A 10000-nucleotide genomic window follows, 5' to 3' on the forward strand; every position below is an offset into this window, starting at 1 on the left:
TGTGCCCTGAGGGACGCCGCTGACCTGGTAGAAGGAGGAGCAGACCCTCAGTCTGTGCCCTGAGGGACGCCGCTGACCTGGTAGAAGGAGGAGCAGACCCTCAGTCTGTGCCCTGAGGGACGCCGCTGACCTGGTAGAAGGAGGAGCAGACCCTCAGTCTGTGCCCTGAGGGACGCCGCTGACCTGGTAGAAGGAGGAGCAGACCCTCAGTCTGTGCCCTGAGGGACGCCGCTGACCTGGTAGAAGGAGGAGCAGACCCTCAGTCTGTGCCCTGAGGGACGCCGCTGACCTGGTAGAAGGAGGAGCAGACCCTCAGTCTGTGCCCTGAGGGACGCCTGTCTCTTTAAACACCGGTCAGGAGGGCTAGTTTTTCTGTATGGAGTGATGTTAACAATATGGCCTGACGACCCTCCTCCTCCTCCTCCCCCCTCTCCTCCTCCCCCCCTCCTCCTCCCCCTCCCCCCTCTCCTCCTCCCCCCCTCCTCCTCCTACTCCTCCCCCTCCCCCCTCCCCCTCCCCCCTCTCCTCCTCCCCCCCTCCTCCTCCTACTCCTCCCCCCTCTCCCTCCTCCTCCACCTCCCCCCCCTCCTCCACCTCCCCCCTCCCTCCTCCTCCTCCTCCCCCCTCTCCTCCTCCCCCCCTCCTCCTCCTACTCCTCCCCCCTCTCCTCCTCCCCCCTCTCCTCCTCTTCCTCCTCATCCACCTCCTCCTCCACCTCCCCCCTCCTCCTCCTCCTCCTCCTCCTCCCCCCTCTCCTCATCCCCCACCTCCTCCTCCCCCTCCTCCTCCACCTCCCCCCTCTCCTCCACCTCCCCCCTCCCTCCTCCTCCTCCTCCCCCCACTCCTCCTCCTCCTCCTCCTCCCCCCTCTCATCCTCCCCCTCTCCTCCTCCTCCTCCCCCTCTCATCCTCCCCCTCTCCTCCTCCCCCTCCTCCTCCTCCCCCCTCTTCCTCCTCCTCCTCCTCCTCCTCCTCTTCCTCCTCCCCCCTCTCCTCATCCCCACCTCCTCCTCCCCCTCCTCCTCCACCTCCCCCCTCTCCTCCACCTCCCCCCTCCCTCCTCCTCCTCCTCCCCCCTCTCCTCCTCCTCCTCCTCCCCCCTCTCCTCCTCCTCCTCCTCCTCCTCCCCCTCTTCCTCCTCCTCCTCCTCCTCCTCCTCCTCTTCCTCCTCCCCCCTCTCCTCATCCTCCCCCTCCTCCTCCTCCCCCCTCTTCCTCCTCCTCCTCCTCCTCCTCCTCCTCTTCCTCCTCCCCCCTCTCCTCATCCCCCTCCTCCTCCTCCCCCACCTCCTCCACCTCCCCCCTCTCCTCCTCATCCCCCCTCCTCTGCCCTGGCCAGCCCCCTCCGGCCCCACCGACCTCCGGGTGGTGAAGACCTCCACCTCCTCCGCCGTGGTCCAATGGGAGCCGGCCCAGGGGCCGATTGACAGATACCACCTGACCGTCTCCCCCAATGACGGGGCGGGGAAGGCCCAGGAGATGGCCCTCCCCCCGGGGAGAGACTCCGCCCACATCCAGCACCTGGAGGCGGGGCGTCTTTATGACATCACGCTGCGGGCGGAGAGCGGCGCTGGGCAGAGCGCCACGGCCGCCGCCCAGGTCACCCCCGGTGAGTAGGACCCCCGGGACCGTACCCCCAGACCGGGACCGTATCCCCCGACCAGTACCCCCAGACCAGTACCCCCCAACCGGGACCATACCCACCGACTGGGACCGTACCCCCAGACCGGGACCGTACCTCCAGACCGGGACCGTACCCCCAGGGAGCAGGACCCCCAGACCGGGACCGTACCCCCAGACCGGGACCGTACCCCCAGACCGGGACCGTACCTCCAGACCGGGACCGTACCCCCAGACCGGGACCGTACCCCCCTACTGGGACCGTACCCCCAGGGAGCAGGACCCCCAGACCGGGACCGTACCCCCAGACTGGGACCGTACCCCCAGACCGGGACCGTACCCCCCTACTGGGACCGTACCCCCAGGGAGCAGGACCCCCAGACCGGGACCGTACCCCCAGACTGGGACCGTGCCCCCAGGGAGCAGGACCCCCAGACCGGGACCGTACCCCCAGACCGGGACCGTACCTCCAGACCGGGACCGTACCCCCAGACCGGGACCGTACCCCCAGACTGGGACCGTACCCCCAGACTGGGACCGTACCCCCCTACTGGGACCGTACCCCCAGGGAGTAGGACCCCCAGACCAGGACCGTACCCCCAGACTGGGACCGTACCCCCAGACTGGGACCGTACCCCCAGGGAGCAGGACCCCCAGACCGGGACCGTACCCCCAGACTGGGACCGTGCCCCCAGGGAGCAGGACCCCCGACTGGGACCGTACCCCCAGGGAGTAGGACCCCCAGACCGGGACTGTACCCCCCGACTGGGACCGTGCCCCCAGACCGGGACTGTACCCCCAGACCGGGACCGTGGCCCCAGGGAGCAGGACCCCCGACTGGGACCGTATCCCCAGGGAGCAGGACCCCCAGACCGGGACCGTACCCCCAGACTGGGACCGTACCCCCAGACCGGGACATAAAGGAATATCAAGTGTCCAATAGAATAACATGAAGGGTAGAAGCTGCAGCAGGCGGTCACGGCTCCAGTGGCTGAGGTTCCAGTCTGCGTAGGAACATCTCACCGACCTCGTTTGTCTCTTTCCCACCCAGGAACCTGCGGCCGGTCGGAGCGGTCGGCCTGACCAGGAGTTCTCTTCTCTCTAGGACGCAGTGTCTGCGGGACTCCCCGGTCCTCACTAACCCTGAGGACTTTCCTCTCCAGGTCTGCTGTGGATCTCCAGCACCAGAGGTGCTCCCAGGCGCTTGGTGAACAGATAGAGAGACAGCGTTTTAACAAACCCTTCCTACCGCTAGAAACATGCACTAAAACGTCCTCATGACGGACACAGAACACTGGGGGGGGGGCTTTAGAGTGTTTGATGTCTGACAGGTTTCCCCCTCAGAGCGCTCCTGTCCTGGAGTCTCAGCGGCTCCACAGCCGCAGACTAACCCCCCCTGCTCCCTCCTAATGTCTAGGGGAGACGCTACCCGGCGGGGCCTTGGTAACCGTAACCGTGCCGCCCCCTCCGGCCCCCCCTCGCGCTGACGGAGACCTGCCCCTGAAGCCCGGGTCCTCCGTGGCGGGTTCCACCCGGCCCCGGCTGAACTCCTCCTCCACCGCCACGGCCAGAGCTCCGCCGCTGGGGAGGTTCCTAAACGGGTTGAAACCCAAAGCAGGTGAGCGGGGGGGCCTGGCCCGGCGGCCGGGGGCACCGCTGCGTCTGAACGGCTCCAGGGCGGGGCCCGGCTGGAGTAGGGCCGAGGCGGGCCCTCTGAAGAAGGCACCGGGCGGCGCCGTGAAGAAGGAACCAACGCTGGTCTTGAAGCGCCGACCTGGACGTCCTGTCGGGGGGGGAGCCACGCCAGAGACCCCCAGCGACCACTCCGGCTCTAGGGGGGACCCCCGGGACCAGGGCCCAGGAGGGGACCCCCGGGACCCCCAGGGCCGAGGTCCAGGGGCGAGCTCGGTCTCCGTGGTGGCGAATCCGTCAAGAGAGGACGGCCGAACGCGTTCTGAAGAGAACACCGTCCACCCAGAGGTTGCCTTGGTTAAAGGGGGAGACCAGGAGGGGGACGTGAGACCCCCCGAGGGGTCGGCCCCACGGGGCGGCGGTCCCACCGAGGAGGGGGTGGAGGAGGGGGTGGAGGAGGGGGTGGAGGAGGAGTGCCTGAACAAAGTCACGGTCAGCCTGCCCTACCAGGAAGAGGGAGGGAGGGGAGGAGGAGGTGCTGTGGGGGTTGGATGTGAGAGTCCTCCTGGAGGAGGTGAGAGTCCAGGAGGAGGAGGGAGTCCAGGAGGAGGAGGGAGTCCTCCTGGAGGAGGTCTGAGTCCTCCTGGAGGAGGTGAGAGTCCAGGAGGAGGAGGGAGTCCTGGAGGAGGTGAGAGTCCTCCTGGAGGAGGTCTGAGTCCAGGAGGAGGAGGGAGTCCTGGAGCAGGTGCTACCCCTACCCCTAAAGACCTCTCCTCCCACCACTTACATCAGCTCCTCACAGACACGTTCGACAGCCTGAACATAAAGACGTTCTCGGTTCACCTCTCCAAACCCGCCGACTTTGCGCTCAACGCGGACTCCGTGAGCGATCAGATCTTAGCCGGAATGATGCCCATCTCAGCCCCTGCCTCATCATCGTCCTCATCCTTGAGGACCTTTTATTCCTCAGTGCTAGTGTCACCAAACTCCCCGCCGCGACCGCCCTGGTCCTCCCAGACCCCGGCCTCACCTCATTCACCATCGTCCTCAGCCTCATCAGAACCGCCCACCGCAACAACATCCACAGCATCACCGTTTCATTCATCCCCAGAAGAAGAGTCTTTAGGAGATGGAAAAGAAAGGTCCTCAGACACCGTCAGAGCGAGGGAGTCGGATACAGAGGAGGCGTCCGTCAGAGAGGCGCGACCACCTCCCACGCTCCCGCCTCAACCGGCTAAACACGCCGCCTTCCAACGGCGTCAGCACCTGGCATCCTTCCGGAATAGGACCAGATTCCATACAAGACCAGCCCTGGCTTTAAACAGCAGCCCTGGAAAAGAGTCCTCTCCATCCCACACATCCTTATCCTCAGAAGATCCTTTGCCACCAAGAAGAGCATTAAATGGAGACGCAAACCGGGCAGCCATGGTGAAAGTGTGGACGAAAAGAAACCAGACCACGATTCGGAGGCAAGACGGGCCAGGTCGTCATGCCAACGCAAACGGTGGCGCTCTTCAGAAGCCAACACATCCAAAGCTGAGATGGTCTAAACTCCCCACGCGACCAAGGAACACCGAAACGCAGGATAAGCAACAAGCAGGCATCGCGTCCCCTGCTCCTTCATCCTCGTTCTCCTCCGGCGATCCTGATCCGGTCAGCGGTTCACAGCCTTCCCCTGGTCCCGGTGGAGACGGAGGGTGGTCCGGTGCGGAACCAAGCTCAGCAGTGGCGGCGCTGAGTCCAGGTGAGTCAGCAGCACCCGGCTCCCGGGCCCGGCCCCACAGCGCTGGCTACACCCGGCGAACGGCTGCAGAGCTGGGTCTCCTCCAGAACAGAACCCGGCCCCCCCTTAGAGCTGTTGGTCTGCTGCGCCGGCCGGCGCCCCCCAGAAGGCCCAATGGAGACAGAGACGGAATCACTGACCAAGTTCAGAACTCCCAATCAGGGGGACGGGACAGCTTGCCTCAAATATCTGGCCAATCAGAAGAACAGGATCATGTTCACAGCTCCGCCCACAAAACGACCACGGCTGAACCAGCGGATCAGGGTCCAACCGGGGAGAACCTGGGAAGCGGATCGGTTACTCGTAGAGTACACCGTAACTGGACAGAACCAGGAGAAAACATCAAATCAGGCAGCCCCGATTATCCTCCTAGGTTTGAAACTAGCCAATCAGGACCCAGGATCTCCAATGAAAGGCTGGTTCCAGAAGAGGCCGGCAATACCCTCAGTGAGGTGGATTCTCCCAGTCTGGACTCCGGTGGTTCCACGCGTTCTGCTCTATCAACCCCACACAGAGTGTCTTTGAGTGGCTCTGAAGCTCTGGGCCAGGGGGCTCCACCTCCAACCACCGCACCCCAGCAGAGGACCTCCCTCACTGGGAGGATCCCAGCTAACCAGAGTCCGCCCCCGAGGAGGAGCCAGAACACGCAGAGCCAGCAGAGCCGGAAGCGCCTCCAGAGCCAGGGTCCACAGGCCGCTCGTCCTCCAATGAACGCTGCGCCCGACGCCGCAGGGGGCCCCCACACGAGGCCCGGGTCGGGGGGCCCCCACACGAGGCCCGAGTCGGGGGGCCCCCACACGAGGCCCGGGTCGGGGGGCCCCCACACGAGGCCCAGGTCGGGGGTTCCTCCGCCTGGGTCTCCGAGGAAAACACTGAGAGAACCGCAGAGAGAACGGGCGAGAGAGCGGGCGAGAGAACCACTGAGAGAACCGGCGAGAGAACCGGCGAGAGAACCAGTGGGAGAACCGCTAAAAGAACCGCAGAGAGAACCAAAAGAACCGCTGAGAGACCCGCTCAGAGAACCGCTGAGAGAACCGCTAAAAGAACCGCAGAGAGAACCAAAAGAACCGCTGAGAGACCCGCTCAGAGAACCGCAGAGAGAACCAAAAGAACCGCTGAGAGACCCACTCAGAGAACCGCTGAGAGAACCGCAGAGAGAACCGAAAGAACCGCTGAGAGACCCGCTGAGAGAACCGCAGAGAGAACCAAAAGAACCGCTGAGAGACCCGCTGAGAGAACCACTCGGAGAACCGCTGGACTACGTGGGCGTGAGGCACCGAATGGCGGACGGGTTCGAGCTGGTCTGGGCTGCGCCGGAGGGGAAGTACAGCAGCTTCGTTGTAACTCGCAGCGAGGAGGACGGACACACGGCGGAGGAGCGATCCGAGGAGCGATCCGAGGAGGAGGAGGAGGAGGGGGAGGAGCCACCGGAGGAGGCGGGGACACACCGAGGGGCCGGAGAGGAGAACGCTGTGCCGGAGGGCGACGCTGTGCCGGAGGGCCCCGGCACCGGCCTGGCAGGAAGTGACCCGCTCTTTAGCAGAGATCTTCCTGGGTCGGCGCGCTCCTTCCTGTTTGAGCAGCTGGCTCCTCTGACGCCGTTCAGCGTGACGCTGCAGGGCCGGGGGGCGGGGCTCATGTCCAGGCTGCACAGGCTGGTGATCAGCACAGGTACCCCCGCCACGGGGCTTCAACCAGCAACCCCTCTGCACCGCCCTCCACTCTGTAGGGCGGTGGCATCCCCCGCCTGCATGTCTGGATGGCTTAACGGGGGAACTGGTTAGACTTTACGTCTTTAGGAGACTGAAGTTCACACTGTGTTTGTGTTCTGTGTTCTGTGTTAAAATATTGTTTGTGTTCTGTGTTCTGCGTTCTCGTCCACGACGTAACATTCATGCGTGAGGTGTACTTCTACCATCTATCATAACTCATCCTAACATAAATAAAGTCTTAAAGCCATCTCCATTCCTACTGAAAGGTGATTCTACATTCCCGGTTTGATGTCAACCCACTCCAGGTTTTATTCTGAGAACGTACGGCGTTCAGTCGGCGTTAAGTGGCTCTCTGCGACTCCATTAACGTCAAGACATCGGTTTTGGATTAGATTGTTAAATATTGTGTTTCACACAAATGTTAGAATGGCATCCTAACACTAGTTGGTTTTGTAAACTCTCTGGCAGATGGGTTGAACTCAAATTCATGTGGAAATCAAACGACAACCCCAAAGCTGATTCACCCCAAAGCTGATTTACATCAAACCTGATTCACCCCAAACCTGATTCACCCCAAACCTGATTCACCCCAAACCTGATGCACCCCAAACCTGATGCACACCAAACCTGATGCACACCAAACCTGATTCACACCAAACCTGATTCACACCAAACCTGATTCACCTCCCCATCTACTGACAGCAGCTGTGGTCTTGTCTCACTCAGGGTCTCCTCCCTGACACTATCTTGCGGGTGTCCGTCTGTGGCGGGTAAGATCAGGTCTGTCCCCCCTGCCCACACCAGAGAAATGTGCATTTGAACCCCTCCTTCCATCCATTCACTCTGAGAGTTACGTCCATTACGTATAATACTCTAGATTCGAAATCCTCCCATTCATTTTGTCCTGTTAGCGTCCTAACCTCCACTGTGATGTCTGGGCTGAGTGCAGACCCCCCCCCCCCCCCCCCAACGCCCTGAACCTCCCGCTCAGAGGTGTTCCTCGGGAACCAGAGGTGTTCCTCGGCAACCAGAGGTGTTCCTCGGGAACCAGAGGTGTTCCTCATGGACCAGAGGTGGTCCTCGGGGACCAGAGGTGTTCCTCGGGGACCAGAGGGGTTCCTCAGGGACCAGAGGGGTTCCTCATGGACCAGAGGGGTTCCTCGGGGACCAGAGGGGTTCCTCGGGGACCAGAGGGGTTCCTCGTGGACCAGAGGTGTTCCTCAGGGACCAGAGGGGTTCCTCGTGGACCAGAGGGGTTCCTCGTGGACCAGAGGTGGTCCTCAGGGACCACAGGGGTTCCTCGGGGACCAGAGGTGGTCCTCAGGGACCAGAGGGGTTCCTCAGGGACCAGAGGGGTTCCTCGGGGACCAGAGGGGTTCCTCGGGGGCCAGAGGGGTTCCTCGTGGACCATAGGGGTTCCTCGTGGACCAGAGGGGTTCCTCGTGGACCAGAGGGGTTCCTCGGGGACCAGAGGTGGTCCTCAGGGACCACAGGGGTTCCTCGGGGACCAGAGGTGGTCCTCAGGGACCAGAGGGGTTCCTCAGGGACCAGAGGGGTTCCTCGGGGACCAGAGGGGTTCCTCGTGGACCAGAGGGGTTCCTCGTGGACCAGAGGTGTTCCTCGTGGACCAGAGGTGTTCCTCAGGGACCACAGGGGTTCCTCGGGGACCAGAGGGGTTCCTCGTGGACCAGAGGGGTTCCTCGTGGACCAGAGGGGTTCCTCGGGGACCAGAGGGGTTCCTCGTTGACCAGAGGGGTTCCTCGGGGACCAGAGGTGGTCCTCGTGGACCAGAGGTGGTCCTCGGGGACCAGAGGGGTTCCTCGGGGACCAGAGGGGTTCCTCGGGGACCAGAGGTGTTCCTCGGGGACCAGAGGGGTTCCTCGTGGACCAGAGGTGTTCCTCAGGGACCAGAGGGGTTCCTCAGGGACCAGAGGTGGTCCTGAGGGCTATGGGTACGGGGTCGCGGTGGAGGAGCTTCTTCACACTGGGTTACAAATCTGCGGTTGCCCATTTCAGCGATCCGGCCCCACCCCTCAGGCAGCGCTGCCTTCTGCTAGCATTCCTCCAGCCCCCCCCCCCCCCTCCTCCCTCCAAGGACTGGAAGAACCATTGAACCCCTTCCTGCTTCCTGTTCCCCGTTTCCTATTTCCTGTTTCCTCCCCTACAGGAGCTGTCGTCCCTTTGTGTGTCTGCGTTGTGTACTTTGTACCTGTATGTGTTGTGTAACGTGTGTATCAGTACTGTATACTGTAAATCAGTACTGTATACTGTGTATCAGTACTGTATACTGTGTATGTTTGCATACTGTATATATGTTAGCTCTGCACATATATACACCCATTCATCCACTAACTCCTGTACACTCACACGCACACACTCACACACACACTGATGGTGATCAATACCTCCTGATCAGTTGTTTGATGTCATCTTGCTCCGTCATCCTCCCTACTGCCCATCGTTACGGTGCCTCCCTTCCTCCACTCATCTCCCCCAACTGCTCTTACTTTCACCCTCCCTCCCTCCCTCCCTCCCTCCCTCCCTCCTCTCAGTCCCTCCCTCCCCCCTCTCTCCTGCCTCCCCTCCCTCTCCCCCCTCTCTCCCCCCTCTCCCTCCCTCCCCTCTCTCTCCCCCCTCTCTCCCTCCTCTCCCTCCTTCCCTCCCTCCCTCCCTCCCTCCCTCCTCTCAGTCCCTCCCTCCCCCTCTCTCCCTCCTCCCCTCCCTCCTCTCTCCCTCCCTCCCTCCCTCCCTCCCTCCCTCCCTCCCTCACTCCCTCCCACTCTTCTTAAATTGATCAAATTGTCTCGCTTTCCTTCTCCTCTTCTCCATTTCTTTCCTTATCCTTATCCTTTTTTCCCTCTCTCTCTCTCTCTCTCTCTCTCTCTCTCTCTCTCTCTCTCTCTCTCTCTCTCTCTCTCTCTCTCTCTCTCTCTCTCTGTATGTCGGTCTCCCATCCTGTCTGTCTCTCTGACCCTGTCCTCCTGTCTGTGGTCAGGCCCCTCCCCCCCCACCGCCCTGGCGTTCAGCCAGGTGTCTGAGGACTCGCTCCGTCTCACCTGGACCGGCCCCCCCGCGCCCGTCTCCGGCTTCAAGGTCACCTACACCCACACTGGAGAGGGTGAGACAGGCACGCACGCACACACACACCGGAGAGGGTGAGACACACACACACACACACACACACACACACACACAGGAGAGGGTGAGACAGGCACACACACACACACACACACACACACACACACACACACACAC

The 10000-nt window shown here is 62.5% G+C and overlaps 1 protein-coding gene across 1 annotated transcript in view; it reads left to right on the forward strand.

Moving 5' to 3' along the window:
• Window positions 1–10000, forward strand: part of LOC130376147 (tenascin-like) — a 38131-nt gene that overhangs the window by 13100 nt on the left and 15031 nt on the right. The window contains exons 6-9 of the mRNA XM_056583367.1: window positions 1338–1607; window positions 3036–3671; window positions 3738–6704; window positions 9741–9863. Coding sequence (XP_056439342.1) covers window positions 1338–1607; window positions 3036–3671; window positions 3738–6704; window positions 9741–9863 — 3996 coding nt within the window. The remainder of the gene's footprint in view (window positions 1–1337; window positions 1608–3035; window positions 3672–3737; window positions 6705–9740; window positions 9864–10000) is intronic.

The sequence above is a fragment of the Gadus chalcogrammus genome, chromosome 22, assembly GCF_026213295.1.
Source record: "Gadus chalcogrammus isolate NIFS_2021 chromosome 22, NIFS_Gcha_1.0, whole genome shotgun sequence".
Classification (NCBI taxonomy): Eukaryota; Metazoa; Chordata; class Actinopteri; order Gadiformes; family Gadidae; genus Gadus; species Gadus chalcogrammus.